This window comes from Fringilla coelebs (genome assembly GCF_963513975.1).
Source record: "Fringilla coelebs genome assembly, chromosome: 1".
Lineage (NCBI taxonomy): Eukaryota > Metazoa > Chordata > Aves > Passeriformes > Fringillidae > Fringilla > Fringilla coelebs.
Window position 1 is genome coordinate 21,454,795 of NC_140028.1, and position 22,380 is coordinate 21,477,174.

The 22,380-nt window shown below is 36.6% G+C and overlaps 1 protein-coding gene across 6 annotated transcripts in view; it reads left to right on the forward strand.

Annotated features, from left to right (window-relative positions):
* Window positions 1-22,380, forward strand: part of UBR5 (ubiquitin protein ligase E3 component n-recognin 5) — an 89,254-nt gene that overhangs the window by 25,427 nt on the left and 41,447 nt on the right. For 4 of the 6 annotated variants that reach the window (XM_084218156.1, XM_084218157.1, XM_084218159.1 and 1 more), the window contains 9 exons: window positions 6,430-6,579; window positions 8,548-8,759; window positions 12,946-13,062; window positions 13,142-13,252; window positions 13,974-14,128; window positions 16,025-16,142; window positions 16,943-17,127; window positions 17,898-18,007; window positions 19,603-19,715. In XM_084218156.1, the coding sequence (XP_084074282.1) occupies window positions 6,430-6,579; window positions 8,548-8,759; window positions 12,946-13,062; window positions 13,142-13,252; window positions 13,974-14,128; window positions 16,025-16,142; window positions 16,943-17,127; window positions 17,898-18,007; window positions 19,603-19,715 (1,271 nt within the window). The remainder of the gene's footprint in view (window positions 1-6,429; window positions 6,580-8,547; window positions 8,760-12,945; window positions 13,063-13,141; window positions 13,253-13,973; window positions 14,129-16,024; window positions 16,143-16,942; window positions 17,128-17,897; window positions 18,008-19,602; window positions 19,716-22,380) is intronic. The other 2 variants (XM_084218158.1, XM_084218160.1) reach the window with 1 other exon arrangement.

The window sequence follows — 22,380 nt, forward strand, 5'->3', positions numbered from 1 at the left end:
CAGTGAGCTGAGTGCTGTGCAAGGTATGCAGCGAAGACAATTGTTGCTTATAGGAACAAGTCTTAAGATGTATAAAACAGAAGATGAACTGGGATGTCTTGAGGGATTAGAATAGCCACTGAAGAATAACTGTTGGTACTGTTTGTGGGGGGCATGAAAGTTATGGGTTTTTTTAGGATCCCAGGCTTTGTAACACGAGCATCACTTTCGTCTATTTTGCTGCTCAGTGAGATGCTGAGACTGCTGTGTGTCTTGCTCATAAAAGCTAATTCTAAAATTTCCTTGTGACTTGCATGCTTTTTACTACTAACATATATTCTTAATATTCATATAAGTTTTTAGAGCAAAAATTACGTGCTTTTTTAAAATCAAAAAGCCTTAATAGAGGGCAAAACACTTCACAGTGGTTACAGTTAGATCGAGAATTTAGTCTTCATCTCAAGTTCCTCATATAAATGCTGTTCTGGCTATAATGGCAAAATCCTGTCGTATAAGTGCAGCTGTTTTTGAAATACTGCCTATCCCATAAAATTGCTTTTTATAAAAGACTTTGAATCTTCTTTTGCATTGGCTAAATAATTTGGGCAGTCTTTTCTTGCTGAGTGAACAGATTGGAAAACATAGCAGCCAAATCCAGGGTTGTGTTAGTTGCACTGCACGAAAAGAGCACGTTTGAACTCTGACTACATAGTAGCTTTTCTTCTGTGTGTCAAAATGATGCTTTGATATTTTTCTAATAAATGGTTGTATTTTGGTTTTTTCTTTCTGCTCATCTGGTTCACCAGGAAGGTTCATGGGCTTCGTCCATCTTTATCTTGTCAGTCATGTGATTAGAGAATGGGTTTTTTTAATTTCTGCAACAAAAACTTTGCATTTCATTTTGCTTCTTTTAGTTTTAGTTGCATCTGTCAAGCATCTTTATTTTGCTGTAGAATCCAGACTCTTTTGGTGGAAGGGGTGAAAAATCTTTAATCTCAGTCTTACTTTTTAGTGATCAATTTAATAGCATTAGACAGATGCACTGAAGGAAGTTAATTCTCTGAAGTTTCCAAGTGTTCAAAGCGCTTCTTAGTCTTAAGGATACCCAAATGCATTCCTCCAGAGCTGACCTTAAGAAGATAAATCACACTTAGGAGCTTCTATTGTGAATTACTGCTTTTAACCATACTAACCAGCCTTCAACAACATCAGCTGTTCTCTGAGTACCTCTTGTGATCAATTAATAGGGACTGTCTGACAACCTGTGACTGGTAACATTTATTTGAAGATGCCTCCACTACAGTCTGTGAGTCTCATCTATTTGAGATGGGTTAAAGTAGTATGCAGAGTTTCACTGTTCTCACTGGATGTCCAGAAAAAAATTTTCTCCTTGGCTTAATCTTTAAATCTTCTTCCCTGTTCAGAGTAAATTTCCTGTAAGGGATTGCAATGTCCTAAAATTAGGTTTTACCCCACAGAGAAATTCGGCCAATTTTTTCCCAGTTTTTATGGGAAAAGATATGGAAATGATGACTGAAATGACACTTGGGCTGTCTTAATGCCACTCTTCAAAGATGTAATTTGTAATTTGTGATTTGTAGAATGTGCATGCCTTCGTTGTCCTAAGTTTTACTAGTGAAAATCAGTTTGTTGCACAGAAATGAATTAGTTTGGTATCTGAAACTGATCAGAAATCAAGCTGAATGCTAGGCAGTGCTGTCATAACTCTGCCGTTGAAAATTGAATGGTAAAAATTAGCAGCTTTGCTTGTGTCACATGATCATGGAGGCTAGTTTTCAGGAAAACCAAATGGCCAGAGAAAGTTGCCTATAGCTGTTTTTAAAAGTATTTTTGCTCTAGAAACTTTGCAGTCTTCCTCCTTTCACTTGTCACCTCATGTCTGGATGCCCCTTTGGAACTATAACATCATCAGAGAAAATTGTGGATAACTGATAAATGCTGTATGCATTCAGTTGTTAGGCTTTTTTATTGTTCTGGAAGATACAGAACCTTTTTTACAATTATGCCAAATTATGCTGTAAAGCTTTTTGATTCTCATTTCAAGCACAAAAAAAGCAAGTGAGAAGACAGAATTTGCCTCTGGACTTTTGAGGCTCTTGTAGTTCAATTAAAAGCATATGTTAATTTTGTCCTTCTGCCTTCTGCATGTCTGATGCTTTGTGACCCTTAAATTTAGGGGTTACTTCTCTAAGCTTTCCAAGATAGAGAAATTTTTAAAAGCACTTTACATAATTAAAAAAAAAAATCATTAATAAGCTGCGATACTTTCCAAGTACTGTGAAATTAATATATTCTTGTTTAATGGATCATAATTTCTTAATATATCAGTTGTGATGATATTATTAGTATTGTAAATGTTATGCATCTGACTTCTGCTTTGCATCTGAGGTAGCAAAAAACATGTTTCAATCCTTCCTGAATTCTCAAAATATCTTAAGTGAAGAGCAGAACGTTACTTTTTTGTACAGATTGCTATCAATGAGTGTCTCTTAAATATTTATCTTTGGATCCCAGTGTACTTTGATTTTTGGCTTTTCTAATCTAGTCCTGTTTCCTTTGTTCTATGATAGTTAGCAGAGAGGACTGTTGGTTCATTTGTTTCATAACAAATGTATAAGGAGAATAATCAAGGTAAAAATGTATAGAGCAAGATCATTTAGCATAGGAAAGACTTGACAGCCTCTATGAGGCTCATACCAGGTTGTAGTAGAGGGTTCTTGTGGGCTTTATTTTCTGTTAATAGTTGGAATAGAGATGCTGTAGATGTTCAAAAGTTTTGTTTGTGCAGTTCAGAGGAGTGCATATTTGCTCAGTAACTTCTGCATGGTACAACGGGTTCTTGCTGGTGGGACTTGTGAAAAGTGGGCGTGACAACATCCCGGCTGCTTTGCAGAGGAGAGAGATGGGCTGGTATGGCAGCAGGGCTTACTGTGCTGGCTTCCAGGGAGGGGAATGGGAGCTGCAGCCTAGTGTAGCGTCACCTCAGTGGTTTGCCTTTGGGGAAAGCAATTAGATAATGGGGTTGGGGGTTTTTTGTGGTTTTGTTGTTGTGGTTTGGTTTTCTTTGTTGTTGGGTTGGTTTTTTTTCCCTCTTGTTTTTGTGAACTTGAAGTTGGGAAATATTTTGAATAAATATTATCTTATCAGGAATGAATTCTGGAGTTCTGTTTTAGTCTGGTTTCCTAGGAAACCAAAACAAATGTTTCTCTCTCTTCACTGTCACAGTTTTGCCAATTTAATCCAAACTTGAAAGAGGAGGAGGTACTGAACACATTGAATACTTGAATATTTCTTAAAAGTGTGCAGCTGAGAAGAGGGGAGAGAATTTATGATTTCACCCTTAAGGGAAAAGGTTTAAAGTAAGCTGTGCTTGAGATCAGAATTGATCTAAGCAATGCCTTCAATTAATGAATCTATTGATAATGCTATTTGAATTGCTGCTTATGGGCATACTGAAAACTAGGGGGCTTTATTGATTTTTTTTTTGTGTGTGTGGGGGTATTTTTTTTGGTTTTTCTTTTTTTTTCCCTCTGAACTGGATATCTTTTTCCTTCCAATTTTCTTTGGTATTTAGTAGTGAATCATAGATATTTTCTTACAAAAATAGGTTCATCAGAAGTATCACACCTAGATGTGAAGGGAGCAGTCTGATTGTGGTCTAACACAGCACAAGAGATGAATGATATAATCCCACGGGATTTGTCTGAAGAGCAGGAAAATAAAGACATAGAGAATGTTTTTTTTTGGTTTTTTGTTTTGTTTAATTTTTTTTTTTAACTCTGGATTCTTAAACTGGATGTAGCCTTGCAGTATCTGTGTTTTCACAGCGCTAAAAAAATTCCAGTGATGTTTGAAGGGGAGTGGATTTGGCTCCTATCCCTACTGGTTTTAGCACCTTTCTTTGCTGATATAGAAAATGGAAGAAGGGGGATCTCTTTCAGAAATACTGGAAGAAAATTAATATCTGATTTGAAGCTGAAATAAGAGGGTAAGAAAAGGCTTCATTTCGTTACTCATCTTAATACGTATTTAGCCCAAAGCCACATAATTTTGGTTCTTACGTCTGATACTTGAATTTTTACCTTTTTTTTTTTTTTGGAAACACATGAGCTAAACTCACAATGCCTGACCTGGTGGAAGGTGTGAGTGTGTGTGTGTGTGTGTGTTACAAGTTAGTATGTGTTTTCTGTCGAGGATTTCTCACGTAGCTTACCTTAAAAAAATCCAGTATTGTCTGTTTTGAATGAGGGTGGAAAGTTCTTTTCTCTACTGGGCAATTTGGTTCCTAGAAAGAGATCAAAGTTCTTTGCAGGTTTTTTTCCTGGATGCTGACCAGAAGATTCCAGAACTAGTTGCTAGAGTTTGAAAGGGTTGGAGCTTACCTAGGAAAAGATGGCTGTGGGAGGAGGGAGCAGTATGTCAATATTGGGAAATACAGCAGAATCTCATCTGTGTTCCCTGCTCTGAAAGTCTGTTACTTACAAGTTGACCCTGAAGGTGAGGTGTACTGCAGCTTTATAGTTGTGAAAAGCCAGTAGCAGGCACGGTAAGGGTGCTCTGAGTGATTTGAATTGTTTCAGATAAAGCATATTTGCCAAATGTGAATTTTCTTTCTCCAAGCAGCCTGTCATGGATGACTTCCTAAAGTGTACTGTGTGAACTAAGGAGTCCCAAATGGTGTGCTTTTAGAAGCACAGACTACACTTGAGCGGATTACTTAATTGATGCAAAAAGCATTTGTTTAGGTCTTGCCTTGAACCCACTGTGCTCACTGGTTTGCGGTGCTGTTTTTCTGTGGACAGTCAGTTGTATGTGTTACATTTCCTGTCAATGAGAGTTTAGAAATACAAGGATGAATATTCTGATGTGCAGGCATGTAAAAGTCTTAAGTGAATTAATACCAGCTCTAAGGGCAGACTTCTGGCTCCTTTTCAGTTTTTTGATACCCTGTACTTTGGGTTCCTCCCTCCATTTCATTCCAGACACTGAGAAAAAGACCCATAATAATCAGATTCTGCTGTCAAGAATGCTTGTTTTCTAGCCACTGTTTCCTTTTATGCCTGTGAGATAAAGGCTGAGAACTGGATGTGCAGGAATTGTGCTCCTTCCAGGCTTCCTGAAGGGAGTCTGTGTATAGCTTCACATGAGCTTTGTGGGCGGTTTAAGCTGATGAGGTTGTCTTGCTGCCAGAAGGTACTATCCTGCCATTCCCTTGCATGGGGGTGAGATTTTGGGCCTGTATGGGCTAATTTGGGGAGCCTAATTTTTTTTTTTTTTAAGTCAGATTTGCTTGAAGGTTTGGGAAGGGCAGAACTATTTCAACTTTGGCAGCAAGCAGTTAGGTCTGGTCAGCTTTGCAGCATGTAGTGAAGCTCCACATTTGGGGCTCTGATTACTCCATTAAGTCAGTCTGAAGATCCATCCCCGCCTTACTTCTAAACCCAGTGAGCTTCTGTTTCAAGCCAGGTGAATGCACTAGTTGTAGATTTAGAAATCCCCCCCTTGTCCCAAGGAAGTGCCTGCCCCAGGGATAAAGGAGGGAAGTTGGACTGACTTTTTGTAGTAAGATGGTGGTCAGGTTCAGTTGTCTTGACAGTCCATATTGCTGGCCTTAATAAGTCACATGAATTTCCAACAGCCTCTTTTGTGTGTGGATAGAAGCTTTAGTTACTGGAAGGAGATTGTTTTGCATTTTAATGATGATCATTACTCCAGGGGAAACTCAAATTTTCTAACACAGAAGCTAGGGCAGTCACAGTATTTAATGTAAGTTCAACCTTTAGGTTTGGTTGGGTCTTTTTTTAAAACTGCATGGTATTAAAACATTGTGCTTTTTCCAGATAACTTGTTCATGTAGCTACCATTTAAAGCTTTGTATTGAGAGCTGCAGGTTGCTAGCTTGTGAACTAAATGAGTACATCATTCTCTGAAAGAAGCATTGCATGAAGGAAGGTGCAGTCTTTGACATCAAAGACGTGGCTGTGCAGAGGGCGCCTTTCTCCGTCAGCACTGTCCTCCCTTCATTCTCGGTCATCTTGGGAGTTCTGCATCCATGCATGAGTGTGTGTGCACATGTGTGTATATGTCTCCATCTTACTTTAGTGCTTTGTTCTTTCGAGTGACAATCAAAAGTTTGAATTTCTGGGATACAGAACAATATGTTTTGGAAAAGTCTTGTTTGGGAAATGTAGTTAGGTAAGTGACAGAGCAGTTCTTGCAGGGAAGCTGGTTTTGTTCACTAGTTCACCAAGCTTGATTGTAAATGTGGTTGCATAGGAGGCACATGAGTTTGCACTGGTGAATCTGAAGAGCAGAAATTCAATTAATAGATAGGATTTTTTTTTGTTTTGATATTTGTTTAGTTGATGGTCTCTAGCTGATGTTTTAAGTAGCTGATTATTCACTTAAGACCCTTGTCTCCTCTTATAGAGGATCTTATGTCTCTTCTGGATGCTGACATACATTCTGCTCACCCAAGTGTCATTATTGATGCTGATGCTATGTTTTCAGAAGATATTAGTTACTTTGGTTATCCATCCTTTCGGCGCTCATCACTTTCCAGGCTAGGCTCATCCAGAGGTAATTTTGCACCTTTTTTATTTGTAATAAGTAGTTTGCTGTGGGAAAAGCTAGTGATAGTACACACTGGTGGTTTAGATGCTGATTTAATGTGAAAGTAGACTGTGCTATGTTGTCAAATATAGAGTAGACAAGTAGACTGCTGCTCATCAAAATTATTAATGAATTCTTACTGTTAGCAGGTAAGTTGTGCAAGAACACTGGAAGTCATATATGAAAAATATAATTGTTCATCATTGGTGTTGCAAGGTTTTATAAAATTATTGCATGTTAAGTTTATTTTAAACTGTAGTGTATGTATCTAATACATAGATTGTGATACAAATATGTAATTTGGCTCAAAAATTAGTAATAATCAATGACATGCAGCATTCTTAATATGTCTTTTCTTCTTCTTCTTCTTTCTTTCTTTCTTTTGGGTTGCTCTTTGTACACTGTTCGTCCCATTTCCTTAGTTGTTCCATGACAGAAATTACCTTTACGGAATGAGGAACTTAGGATAACAAGGAGGGAGAAGAAATCTAAATTTTACTTTTTTGAAGCATTTTTACAGTTGGATAAGGAGAACTTTTGGCAAGTGATAAAAAAAGCTCCTTGCAGTGTTAGGGCATTTTTTCTTTTAAGCATTATACACTTGAAAAATTTATAACAGACCATGTAGCAATTTCTTATCTTTTTGAGGCTGTTGCCACAAATACGTAGAGTATTTCCAAACTGTTAATCCAGCCTCTGGTGTGATTGTTTATTTAGGACAGTTTTGTTGCCTTTCATGAACATGTTTTAATATATGAAGCGCTGAACATGTAAGTTCCTGTTACAAAATTATTAGTCAGGGGTCAGTGTGATTTTGCTAGAAAGTAAGTACAGTACTTATATGAAATACATTTGTAAGACAGGCTGTCATGTTTGGCTTAGGTAAAAACTTTCCCATTTGTCTAATACAGCAAAAGACCCAAGACTTGGTGCAATCCATTGAAGCTATGAGATAATAATGCAGTCATCTCGTATATGTAGTTCCAGTTGATTTTTGTGAGCATAAGTGAGGTACTTCATAGGTTAAATGCATTTATGTGCATGTGCGAATATTCAGCATCTGACATAACTCCTTCTAAAGTCCTCCTTTTTTTTTTTCCTTTTCTAAGGTTATTCTATGTAAGAGGTTATTCTATATAAGCTGTTACCATGAATTTCATAGTCCTTGTTTTCCATGCATAGTTGACTTGTGGAAAGTTAGTTTGATTACTTAATTTAAAAAAAATTTCTACATGAGTGAACTGCAGAGTACTGGCTTTAGACAGTTTATAGGCCAGTTGGAGGGGAAGCATTTTGGTAAGGAACATTTTTCTGTCAGGATCCTTTTAAAAATTTGTCTAACTCTTGAAAAGCTTTCATTTAATCTACTCAAAGCAGATACACTTTAATTTATTAAATCCAGTCCTCTAGAATATTGCTTTAAATGAAAGGGGTTGGATTTTCAAACATGTATGAGAACTTTTTTTTAATGCTTTCTTTCTTTAACCTTTTCAAATTACTGTTTTTTCTGGGAAAGTTGCTATGAAACTCTCTAATAAATACTCTTTTTTGGTTTGCATAAAGCTATCTGACAGACTGTATAGGCTTAAGATTCTTCTGTTGTAACTACACTGATAAAACTACAAAACTGCATATTGTACTAGAAAACTTTAAATAGAAATGTTAAAGGTATTTGGCCTCTTATGATGTAAGTGACATTTCTCTAGCATTTTTTCATACTGCACAAAACTGTAAGCCTTTGTATCTAGCCGATTTTATGTTTAGTGATTCTAAAGTACATATTCTTGAAAGAGTTAATATGTTGAATGTTGCATGTCAGGGACTATATTTTTAATCTCTGTGAGTAGATTAAACTGCTGTTAGTTGCATCCTGAAGGGTCTTTACTAGAGAGTGGCTTACTTTTATCCCACTGGTGTGACCCAATTGCATACCAGTTCTCCTTCTTCCCTTAGAGAGAGACTCTGAGCTGTTGCGTGAACGTGAGTCCGTTTTACGTTTGCGTGAACGAAGGTGGCTTGATGGAGCCTCATTTGATAATGAAAGAGGCTCAACAAGTAAGGAAGGGGAGCCAAACCTGGACAAGAAGAATACACCTGTTCAAAGTCCTGTTTCTTTAGGAGAAGACTTGCAGTGGTGGCCAGATAAGGTATGGAATTTTTTAATCTATTATTTGCATGCTGTGCAATTGATCTGGTTTTTTTTTTCTGAATAAGTAACTGTGAGTTGCCTTTTTGACTACGATGTCTTAGTTTTTTGAGATACTGTAATAAAGCATATTCTTTATTATGCACTTAGTTAAATTACACTTAATTATTGACACCCTTATGGCTGCACTTCTGTTACTACTGTTTTAATTTTCTTCTCTGTGTAATTTTAAGATACTGCTGTAGATCATAAGGCTTAGGGTTTTCTTTTTCTTTCTTATATTTATTTGGGTGCTCAAAGCATTTAATTGGCAGTAGGAAACTCATGAAACAATGTAAACTATGCTTCATCAAAGAAACATTTTTTGTTGAGCATTATTATTCCTAGAGGTACTTTCAGTTTGAGTGGATTGGGCTTTTAAACTACAGTAGTAAAAATTTGCATTTGCTTGCAGTTGTGTTTTGAGTTGATCAGTAACTTGGTTGCTCTTTCAGAATCCTTTGGCTTTGATTAGCTGTTTTTCTTTGTAACCTTAATTCCATATCAAGGCAAGAAGTAATAACTTCAGGAGATAAAAGTAGTGGAAACACCAGCTGTACGTTGGTAATTGAATACCTGTGGTCATTGTCTTTGTGAACTGCCTAGATGTTTGGGGAGATGAATTTTTAAAAACCTAAATAAAATAAAACCCAAACCAACCAACCAAACCAGAAAGCTTCCTAAGAATGGAAGTGATCATCTGTGTTTAGTATACCAAATTTTACTGACTTCCTCTAGTGTTCCCATTTCTGTCTGCCCACGTGATCTGTGAGATTTCTTTTTTGATCTGCCACACTTTCTTTTTCTGTGTCTCTGTTTATTTCAGACTAAATCTAGATAGAAAGGTTGAAAAGGTGAATATAGAGGCTTATTTCTGCTAACAGCAGCATGACTTTAGATGCAATTGTCTTCTTCTGGGCATTCAGACTGAGACATTAAGAGATCCGAAAAGAATGTTTGTCTAGTAGTTGCTCTGTACCAGATCTTTTATGTCTGAAGTGTTTTCCCTTTGTTTGTTTTGCATTTGTTGTTGGTTTTGTTTTGTTTCGTTTTTCCTTATCTAGTAGCATTGAAGTTCTCTGTCAGTGAAAGTTGGCAGCTTTTGTCCCCCTAGCTTAGAATGAGAAAATCTAGCTTGGTAGAGAGACATTCCAGGAATTTAACATCAAAGAATAAATGTCGTTTAGATTTGGAATACTGACTCATTATCTTTGTTTTGGTAACGTTACTATGGCCATTATTACTAGTGTGGGGTTTTTTTGTTTGTTTTGCTGTGATATCTAACTGTATGCCTGTGCAGTTTATATGTACTGAACTGCTTCCCACTTACCTGTTTGCATATTCACTCACATAAACCCCAGCTTCCGGGCTTCCAGTTAAATGCAGGTGTCTTTCTTTCTGGAAAGGCCTTCCATTTTTATTCAAAAGTAATTTAACTTTCCATCATTTCCTTCAGCTGAACATTCATAAGAAATGGTTCTATGTCTTTTCTTGCTGTAAATCTAGTATGAATTTTTGTTGGTAGTATTTTCCAAAGGAAATTCTTCAAGGAGAAAATCCTGGGGGAGATGGTTTAGCAGAGAGTTCAGTTCAGATGTCTGTTCCACTTTGGGAAATAGGAAGGGGGTCTTGAAAGGTTATTGGAAAAGACAGTAAGCTAAGGGGCAAGTGAAAGCACACAAGAAACTACTACAAAAGAACCAGTCATGTTTGCAAATATTTTTCTTTTTTTTTTCATTATTTGAACCTTTTAGCATTTGGGACAGAACTCTGTAGAAGGCTGTGATGAGGGTGGTTAACTTCTGTATGTGGGAGGTGAAGTACCAACCTGGGAGGCACGGGTGAAACTTTTAGAGAGCTGATAGTTCTCCCAAGTGCATCAGTTTTACCAGCAATCTGAGACTGACAGTGTAAAGACATGTTGCTCAGGTACTGCATTTTTTCCACCAAATAAACATCATCAACTGCTCAGGAATCCAAATCAGTGAGTACATTCTTCTGATAATTCAAATCTTGTCAGTCTGCACTTGCGCTGTATCAACCTTGTGCCACGTGTATTGGTAGTGTAGTACTGGCAAGTATGGCTGGTCTTTCCCTGCTTGACTGTAATTTAACTGTAAACCAAGCCTTTAGTTTTTTCAAGTAGGTACATTCTGCTTGAGATACTAGGGTTTTTTCAGTGGTCTGCATCATCTTCATATGTGTTAATTTCTCTGGTGGGAAATCAGAATTTGTAGTTGAACACAAGTCTCAGCTTTACAGAAAGAGAGCTGTTGTGTTATTTGGACATCTTTGGGCAATTGGTTGAATGGCCCTCTGGAGGTGAATGTAGCATTGATCCTGAAGCACTTAGTTCACAACTGCTAATATTTTGATGGCAGAGAAAAAATTTGATTGGCAGGTCTCTCTAATATTCAGCTTCTGGTACAAAGCTGTTTGTTTTTAAAAGATAAGTTTGCAAGATGAAAAGTCAACATGAGAGTGTCTTGGAGCAAAAATTAATTGCTTTCCATACTTAACTGTGAGGCATTAGGCCAGCTAACTTCTGAAGATTCATCTCTGCTGATGAAGTAGAGATGCATCTCATTAGACTACAGTAGGTTCTGATGACAGTTCTTTCTCAGAACGTGCAATGTTTATGCCATGGCATGTATTAATAATCATGATGTGGATTAGTGGTTGTGTTGCTTCTTTGCTATGTTGGTAGATGCCCTCCAGAACAAAATAGTTCTCTAATGATTTAACAAATTCTAGGCACTCTTAACAGGGTATAAAAGAGAATTGCTTGTGATTGCTTCTGTCCTTTCCTCCTGCTGCTTTTCTTTTTCCCAAAATACTGAGTGTTTGGCAAGAGCTGTACTGAATGAATCCTGTGTCACTCACAGACACATTCACACCTTTTGGAAGGTGCCCTTCTGGGCATGAAAACAGTAAAAAAATAGTGTAAATGCAGACTTACAAAACGAAAAATGTTTCCACTTTTAAACTTCAGTGGTGAAAAGTCTCCTAATTTAGAGGTCAGGTAAATGTACTGGATAGTGGGACTTTTTTAATAGCTGACTGAGTTCACTTTCCCCTCAGATGGCTGAAGTACTTAAACGTGGTATATTGTAATCTGAGAGTCAGTTAAAGATGCTGATCTGGGGAGATGACCACTGCAGAGAAGACCAGATATCATCTTTCAGATCTGTAGCTGTAGAAGACAGCATTTGATTTATACTAGTTTAAGTTGGGATTTTTTTCATTTTTTGTGAAGCTGTAAGTAGAAGAAAAATTTGAGTTATTAGTAGTAAGGAGCTTCAGCAAGAACTTGTTTGTCCTATAGCTGCACTTGCTGAGGAGCAGTGAAACATTACAAATGTTTCTCAGTAAACAGGATTTAATGTTTTGTGAAATCACTCACATTCTTTGTAGTTTGAGATCCATTGCAATGCAAGGAGGAACATGAATTTGCAAAAGTGAGGTTGTAACATTGTATAGTTGCATTGATACAAAACCCAATCTAAGAGGAAGGAAATCAGACGTCTGAGGTCCCTGTAGGTATAGGATGAAGCAAATGAACGAACTGATGCCATGCAAGTCGTAGAAAGATACCAGATGAGGTTGGTGTTGTTTGCAGTTACTTTCAGAAATGAAAGATAAGAGTCATTTAACTGATAAAACAGTGAATTTGGTAATTGGTTTCTTGGATAGCTTGGAAGATACCTTCCTGACTCTACTTAGTAATGGAATAGTGGAATTATGTTGCTTTTTTGTTAATTTCAAACAGCCAGAATTTCAAGCAGAATTTTTTTTTTTAATGTTGCAAGTCAAGAGATCTTCTCGTCTCTAATTTTATGAGCCATGTTGTGTTCTTAAAGCACCATGTAAGCTCTTAATAAACTGTCCAAGTTAATTGCCATGTATATGCTATTGCTAAAGGTCTTGGAAATAGTATCTTTCTTTATTCCCTCACTTCATCAGAAACAATGATGCTTTGTGTGAGGGGGCATGATGATCTGGATATATCTTTATTTTCAGGTTCTGCATTCATGGGTGCTCTGAAAAAAAACCCAACCAATTCCAAGTTCATTTTTTTTGCATTTTTATGTTTTTATAGATGTATTTGTAATATCATTGTCTTAGGCTTCGAATTTCTGTGTTTGTAGGATGGAACAAAGTTTATTTCTATTGGAGCTCTATATTCTGAGCTTGTGGCTGTTAGCAGTAAAGGAGAACTCTATCAGTGGAAATGGAGTGAATCAGAGCCTTACAGAAATGCACAGGTACTGTACAGCTTTAAATATTCCCCTTCAGAATTATTTATATGCTTTGAATATCTAAAATACTTTTTTGTTTCTAAAGAATCCCTCACTACATCATCCACGAGCCATGTTCTTGGGGTTAACCAATGAAAAGATTGTGCTCCTTTCTGCGAATAGTATTAGAGCAACTGTTGCCACGGAAAATAACAAGGTATGAAATGTTTGCTGGTAGCTGAATTTGACAAAGCTGGGTTTTTTCAATTGCTTGCAGTATATTGTGGAGAAGTTGTTTCTTCAGCTCCATCTACACCAGAAAGTGCTCAGTTCATTTGCTCATTCCTTTCTTTCCTTCCCATGAAATGCAAGAAGTTTTTAAGAAAGATATCAATCAGATTTACAGCTGAAACAGTGAAAAGGTTGTCTGATTATATGAAGCACTTGACTTTTTGCTGACTTTTTGCTGTTACAGTAGAAACTGACTCTGGTTTGAGAATAGAGAAGCTCGTTAATGTTCTGTAGAGATTTAGTAGAAAAACTAAGGACATTGAAGCTTTCAGTGATGTAAAGTAAGTTAGTTAAATATATTTTTCAGCCCAGTTAGAGTGAACTTGAAATTGATTTGGTAAAGACACCAACACATCCATATACTTAGACAGGTTTCTCCTTTGTTTTTTACAACGTTTTTAGTTAAGGTTGAGGACTGGAAATAGAGGGGAAAACAATTCTGGAAAGCTCTCTTTTGGGGAAAGAAAGATAGTAGGGGATAAATTTCTGAAGGGGGTATAATTGTTTCTTCGTTTTGTGATACATTTTTTCCTCCCATTCCAAAACCAGTAAATATTACATTAAAGATGCAACTGATGTGCAACTTTCCTTTTTCTTTTCTTTTCCCCCCTCTACCTTCTCTATTTCTTTCTTTCCTTCTCCCTTAGGTTGCTACATGGGTAGATGAAACTTTAAGCTCTGTAGCCTCTAAATTAGAGCACACTGCACAGACATACTCAGAGCTTCAGGGAGAACGGATTGTTTCTTTGCATTGTTGTGCCCTTTACACGTGTGCTCAGCTAGAGAACAACTTGTATTGGTGGTAAGTAAATACTGTGTTTGTGTACAACAGTGTGGATGCTCTGGATGTCTTCATGTCTCTGGCTCTGAGAAGCATTGCAAAAGTGCTGAACCACCATTGTTCTGAGTTTGGTAAATCTGCATGTGATCTTAGGTTCCCTTTATAAAATATATTTATTCTCTTTTTTAATGCCTAAAGCTTTTGGATCCAATTATAACATCTTTAACAGAATAAGGTCATTCTTTTAGGAGATGTGTGTAAGTGCTTTAGCATTCAGATACATCAGTACTACACAGGATCAGAGAATAATTTCTATGCCTTTTGGGTCTTTCAGATTATAAATATGGAACAAACTTTACCCACATATGAGGTTGATGTTCCTCTGTCTGGCTCTGTTAGAAGATTTGGTCTATTAGTTTGTGGTCTAAATCTTAAAGAAGAGGGAATTAACATCAAATGCTCCCTCTGGAGTTTGTTGTTAAAATAAAACCCTTTCAGACATAAAATATGAAATGTTAGTTAAAATATTTTAACTAATAGCTTCATGATTAAGAAGCTTACACAAAAAAAAAAAACCCGAACAAAACTAAGCAAAAAACAAACCCTCAAAAATAATACTTCCAAAGGGCTCTGAAATGAGTTTCTAATTTAAAGGAATTAGTTGAGTAATACTAATGCATTGTCAGCATGCATTATTTCTCAGTGTGTCAGGAGTCATTGCATTATGTATCATGCCTAAAGTTCAAGTGGCTTGGAGGCATGGATGAGCTCAATACTCGATGATGAACTAGAAATGAGAGCATTGAAAATTAATTGTATGAAACAGCTTTCTCATTAAATTCTATTAGCTCTGGAAAATATTTAAGTAGACTTGTAGCTAGACTTGTAAACTTCTGGTTCTTGGCTCTTTCATCATGTCATGGCTGACATAGCACACTTTAATTACTCTTTGTATAGATACTGCTAAGCTGTAGCATTGGAGATACTTGGCTATTAGAACCTGCCATATTTACTAGGATAATCTGTGCAAAATACAAAAATACTTATTAGTATTTACATGGAGTCTTTGGAAGCAATTTATGATGTAATGTGTCTTTTTCTGGTTGAATGTCAGCTGAGGTGATTTTATGTTACCAGATTGATGCAGACAGAAGCTTCTGTTACTACTGATACCCTGAGTTACAGTGATCTGTAGTACATGAGACAGGATTTCAATTTCCAGTGTTTCACAGGACTGATGCTTTTTACATTTTACTTAACATGAAGGAGCTTCTTGAATCAAAGCTTCTAACTGTATAAGCCACTGACTGAAACATGAAGTATCAAAATAATGAGCATGCTTAACTGTGTATGCAGGCATGATTTTCAGCTAAACCAAGCAGATACAATTACAAAAGAAGTGGGTTTTTCCCCCTCTTGCAGTGGAAGTTGTAAGAGCCCCAGAGTCCTTCAGTCATGCACCCAGAGAGAAAGTGAGGCTTTTAGAATTTGGAAACAAAAATCATGTTCCCCAGAGGTTGTAAATTCTGGAAATTGCCACTATTTGTGGGAAAGATATCCTCAAGTTCAGAGAGGCAAGCTGCATCTTGAAAGCTGTGACTTAAGTATACCACTTGTGACAGAGATTTTGCAGCACTTAAGACTGGAAGGAAAGCCATTTGGCAATGAAATAAGTCATGTGCTCTGCCTCTTCCTCCTCCTCTATATAAATTGGGGTAGTCAAGATGAATTTGGAAAGTTGGGGTACATATGGAAAAAGATGACATTTTCTGCAGTGCTTTGAGATTTTGGAGAAGGTGGCATACACAGTTGAATGTTTGTTCACAATTACATTAAACAGAAGGAATAAACTGTTCAAAGCTCTGAACAAAGCTTTTCTTTCACAGCCTTTTAAAAATAACATGCATTTTTCCACAGGGGTGTAGTTCCTTTCAGCCAAAGGAAGAAAATGCTAGAAAAGGCCAGAGCGAAAAATAAAAAACCGAAGTCTAGTGCTGGTATCTCCTCTATGCCAAACATAACTGTTGGAACCCAGGCAAGTACAGCTGTCACCAGTGGCACTTTTACCATGCTATATGATGAGCTTACAACATGCTCTTAAAAAAAACACAACAAAATTAATTAGCACAAAAAGTTATGCACAAAAGTGATAGCAATAATGGGAAATTAAAATAGTATGTTTGAATACAGCTGTGTCCTGTTAATATTGTTGCTGTTCTACAAGTATGACTCTTGCTGCACAGAAGAACAAGCTGTACTCATGCAAAGTACTTCTATTTTAACTTACCTACTTATTCTGTATTTTGAGGGAAAGTAAGTATAGAAATACAATTCCCTGTAGAACTAACAGCTTTGTAAATGATGAGGCGTTTAGGTGCCTGCAGTATTAATATCTGGGTTTAATTTATTTATGCAGTGTGACAGACCTTTCGTTTGAAGCCTTTACCAAAAAGGGTAATAACTGATAAAGAGAAATTTTTTTTGAATAAGTACTAGAATTCATATGAGACAAAGGCCTTTCCCAGGAGCACATTTCTTTTAATAGCAGAGCCGTTCTAATTGACACTGTGATGACTCTGTGTTATCAGATTAATTGTTCCTTTTGTGGCTGAGCATCTAAATATTATACATTAAACAGTTTCAATGCTAAAGGTGTTGCTTTCAGCTGTGAATTTCACAACAGCTTTTTTCATACAAAATGCTGACTTTCCTCTTCACCTGATTCCATCAGTTTTCTATTTTGACTTCTGCGTATGCCACCAGGAAAATAATGTACATATGATTTCCCTCAGTAGAATTCATTTTTCTCATAGAAATAAATATTTCTATCTCTAGGTGTGTTTAAGAAATAACCCCCTCTATCATGCTGGAGCAGTTGCTTTTTCAATCAGTGCTGGAATTCCTAAAGTTGGTGTGCTAATGGAATCTGTTTGGAACATGAATGACAGCTGTCGATTTCAGCTTCGGTCCCCTGAGAGCTTGAAAAACATGGAGAAGGCCAGCAAAACTACTGAGGCCAAGTAAGTGTGGAGAGCGTGTGCGCATACACACAGATCATTTGTGTGTACTCTCCTGAACTAGGGAGCAATAATGGAAAAGGAAGGTCATATTTTTGTAATTTTGAAAATTTTGTGATCTTTGTGATGTATTAGGTTTCTTGTAAACTTGGCTAGATGTGCAGAAATGCTCACTGCAGGAAAGGTGTCTCACTTCTGTGAAAGCACTGTGTACACGTGAAATGCAAGAGGAGTATTAAATGAAGGCTTACCTACAGTGTTTCATAAGATTTTATGAAGATTTTATATTTTAATAGCTGAAAATGCAACCAGCTGTTTCCTGGCTCTTCATGAGATTAAACAGATCTCTTTCAGCCGCTCCATAGCTTGAAGAAAAGTCTTTTAAGGTTTACAGTTGCCATTTAAATGTTTCTTAAAACAGATTTAAACAATTTCAAGTAAACCTTGAAAATGTATAGCAGCTCCGGAGTTTCAGGTTACTATGTAAAGCCAGTAAAGAAGCTCAAATGAAGCTCATCATGTTTATTTTCTGTAATGGTGTATCCATGCTCAGTTAATGTTAAAAAGCCAATCCCTGATTAAGCAGCATTGTACCATCCCCAGCTTCAGGATTTATAGCCTTGTCAGTTAAGGTGGTTGTTTGCAAGTGTGGAGCTACTTCTTGAAGGTATTGTTAAAGGAACAATGCTGGAATACACTGGTGCTTTGTCCATTGTCACAGAAAAAATTTCACTTTTATCTTTCTTCATTTTGAGTACTAACTTTTATTCTAGACCTGAAAGCAAGCAGGAACCAGTGAAAACTGAGATGGGTCCTCCACCATCCCCAGCTTCCACTTGTAGTGATGCATCTTCAATAGCAAGCAGTGCATCAATGCCATATAGTAAGTAATGTGTAGCTCAGAGTAAACTTAAATAATTATGTAGATAAGAAATTTCCATAAAAGGCAATTCTAGGGTGATTCTGTACTAATTTCAGAATCCTTTGCTTTTCAGTCTTTACTGCAGTGTAGGTAAAGGCTTTTGTAATAGACTTCAAATAACCTATGAATTGTCAGTGTTAAATAAATGTATAAGCACCGACTCCTCGATGTAAGGTGCATCTGTGCAAGTGTAACAGTTCTCAGAATCAAAAGTATCTTTCAGGAGGTGATCAAGAGGAAATTCTAAAGATAAATTTATTTTTAGTTGCAATGTGATCATGAGTTTCTTTGCAGCCAGGAAGCTGATCTTGTTTTGGAAAACTTCTTTAAAGATTAAGCTGCTGTTAAACAGCTTGCCTTGTAGTTGAAAGTCAGTGCTGAAAGCAGTAGTTTGTATCTCTTACAGAAAATGTCTAAAATGAGACATTTTTTACTAACATACAAAAGCAGTCAGGGAAGTTTTGTAGTACAAGTTATGCTTAAAAACCTGAAAGGGTACATCCAGATTTGTGCAACTGGACTCCTTAGGCTTTTTTTGTCAATTTAAACACATACACTTATAAAATGTAAATACGATGCCATCATCTGAAGAAATCTCTCTGCAGCATATTCTTCTAATTGTTCACAAGCTGCACTTTTAAGCAGCATTGACCTAATGACTCAAATGGCCTTGTGTGTGACTGAGAATCTCATCTGCTCAGATCTGCAGTACTCACTTATTTTACTAGAAGTCTTTTACTATTGATTTCTTTTGCAGTTCATTCAGCTGTAATTTTCCACTGACTACAACTTCACTTGGGCTTTTGAACTAGTGTTTGGAATTAACTGAGCAATTAGCTTAGAAGTTCTCTGCTTCTTATTTTAAATATGTTGATAGTATTAATTACACTATATACTCAACTTGGAAGATTAAAGGTTCTTGTCAGTGTTAATTTAGCCATGTTATATATTTAGATTTGATTCTGAGTGTACTACAGTTGCTGTTCAGATAAAGTCTGCAGCAAATCTAACTACTGCAATTGCCATTAGCCCAAATAGCTATTTTCTGCCTCATTTGCTATTCTTCTAGAAGTTTACCAAGTAATCCATATGTGGTAGGCAAGCAGACTTTTTGTAAGGTTGATTCAAAGCCCTGTGGCAGGGGTGACTGAATGTTCTCAGTGCCAGCCATTTCACTTACAGCATGAGTTATGTGAGCCCTGCCAAAACAGGGCTTGTTCCTTGTATTTTAATTTTTGTATTCCAGTTACTGTATTATTAAAACATTTAAAAAATACTGTAGTCTAATTACTTTTCTTAAATATCTTTTAAATAGCTTTGCTTATCATATAGGCTTTATTAGTTTCCAAATTATTTAATAGAACATGAAAGTGACATGATATACTTGTTAGGTAGCTCTGACTCTTGAAGCTGTATTCTTGTTAATCTCTTGTTGATTTCTACATTTGACTGCTGATAATCTTTTGGGGGAAGGGTTTGATGTTTATTGAACATTGCATTTTAATGCTTTAATTATGTCAACTATTTCTTTTTGGTGCTAACTATTTTTGTCTCAGAGCGACGACGATCTACTCCTGCCCCAAAAGAGGAGGAGAAAGTGAATGAAGAACAGTGGTCTCTGAGGGAAGTTGTATTTGTGGAAGATGTTAAGAATGTTCCTGTTGGCAAGGTTTGTCTAAAATATAAAATACACTGGCCCAGTGTTTTTGGGGAGGGGGGAGGAAAAGGGATTTTCTTTTAGATGAGCTAAGTGTTTAAAAAAATCATACTTTCAGGGATGCTTGAGAATGTTTCTCATGAGTATGACTTTAGCTGTGTTTGTAACATAATGATAACAGTAGAGCGGGTGTGTTGTGAGTAAAACGTGATAAATCTTAAAAAATTCTGGTATTTTAAGTTGAACCACAACATTACAAAAAACAGATGTGGTTTTATCCAGAATGCTATTTTGTTGTCTTGAGCAAAAACTCCCACATGTCCAGTGAGATTGTGAAGGGTTCCACCTGTTATGACTGACTTTTACGTACACATAGGTAGAATATTTGGGTGAATCTTGTGTTCTGGCAAGCAAAGACCATAAATATTTTTGTTAGAAATTAAACGCTTCATTAATATGATTAAAAAGTTATTTGATTAATTACTCCAGAAAATCCCTTTGTTTAATCCTTGTAATGTTTTCCTTTTTTTCTGTAATAAATCTTTGCTCTGACTCAAGAGCCATATAGAGGAAGATACTCCCTTTTCTCTTTTGGCACTGTTGTGTGATGTTAGGAGGGATTAGGTCTTCTAGACAGTTCTCTGAAATGCTTTTCAAAATAAAAGCAATGAGAAAACTGATAAGGTTTTCCTCTAAAGGAAAAGGTTGGGTTGCTTTCTACTTGATTCATAAAAGATTTTTATAAATGTTATCAGAAGAGGATCAATAACTGTCTGACAGAAGGCAGCTGAAGTTAGTAAGAATTATTTTACTTGCATCCCAAATGGATTTAGTGGCAGTCTAAGATTTGCCTTCAGCAGTATCTTTGAAAGGAGCAGGTTCACAATGAATTTTCATTTTCAAGTTTAGGTCATTTCTGCAGAAGGGAATATGGAGCAACTTAGCTCATTGTAACACTTCAATTTCTCAAAATAAGATTTTGAGATCTAGTTGAAGTTGCTGAAACCATTGTTTTCCTCTGATACCATCTTTGGAAAAGTCCCTCTTGTCCTTATCTGTCCTTGTTTTAGATCCTAAGATTTTCAGTACAGAGACTGTTCCACTATTTCTGTATGCAGTTGCAAAGGTGTTTGTGCATTGCATCAAGAACTACTATAATCAATATTAAAGAGCTTAAATTTTTATGTTTACATTTTCACTTGAGTGCTATAAATCATTATGTGGCATATCTTCTGAACAGAGTTCAGTGCTGCTGAGTCTATTCTAGATCAGTTGTTTATGGCAAAAATGCTTGTTTTCCTTTATAAAGCATGCTGTCCTTTTCCAGTGTTGTATACTGCCACTCATGTTTTCCCCTTTGCAGTTTTGTATTACTTTATCTTTAGTTTTGTATTACTTTATCTATTTTTTGCCTGGTGATGTCCAGGTTAAAGTCAGAAATGCAGTTTATTACAAGGCAATAAACAAGTTTAAGCCTTGTTACGTGTTCTGTTTGTAATTTGGATCAGTTATGTGATTGTATGAAGGAAAACCAGAAAACCAGAGGCACCTCTGCAGAAGAGTTGCCCTTGGCAGTTTGCTCCTACAGACTCCAGGGTAACATTGTTCGTTATGGAACAGTAATGTTTGTATTTGAGCTTGTTGTGAGCTGAATTATACACAAAGAGGATTTGAATTCTGAATAATCTACTATTGTATCCATAAGTAATTTTTGAATGTGTGTGTGCAGAGGTTCAGACTGCAAAAACATGGTTAGATGGGTTAGGGCTCTTAGGACTTCAGGAGTTAAGAAGTTCTACCCTTTTAGAGTCCACCCAGATATGCATTAATCTGGTCTTCCATGGTCTTCTGTTTACTGACTGACAATCAGAAAGGTCACATCTTTGATGTATTATTATGGGAGGCTTCAGTGGCTCGAGCATCTTGCATGAGAATATACTATTCCAGTGTAACCTGGGAACATGTTAGCCTTGGTGTTTCAGAAAGTTGGAAAGGCTTTGAAACAACTCTGAGTTTAAAGAAATTAATATTACAAATCGTGGTGTCAGTGGAGCAGCACTAAGCTTCTCTCAAAGTGTCATCCAGTAAAATATGTGGTCATGGAGCATGTGAATACGTGGGCATCTTTGAGAAACACACACTGGTAATTGGTGGATATTTTTTGAGCAAAATGTGAAGTCAAGTTGCACTAAACAAATTGATTTCTGAGGCCAAAAATCTTGCTTTATGTAATGATTCAGATTTGAAGGAGTAAGAGGAATAAAGCAATTATTTTTGTTCTTTTACCTGCAAGAGCATCCAAAAGTTTAAACATTTATTTCTTTAAAATAAAATTATAAATGTGTGGTAGCCATGAGCTTCTGTCAAAATGTTTGCTGTCTTTTAAAATTATTTATATAATTCTTTGTTTTACACAAAAAGGAAAATTTTCACTTAGTCTTCAGGAGGTGGAATTTAGAGATAGGGAAGGAAGGGGTTCAGATTTACTAATGTGCAGCCTGTGTTCCTGAAATGATTTTGTGTCTAGAAATTTTATGTTCCCATGCTTTTGGATGTATGCAGCAGCTTCACGATGTCTCTTAAAAATGTCAGTTTAAAATCCTTCCATGACCCCTGCTGTGTTCTGTAGAACAGTGGGCAGGTAGAAGGTGTTGACTTCTATTACCCCTGTCTCTCT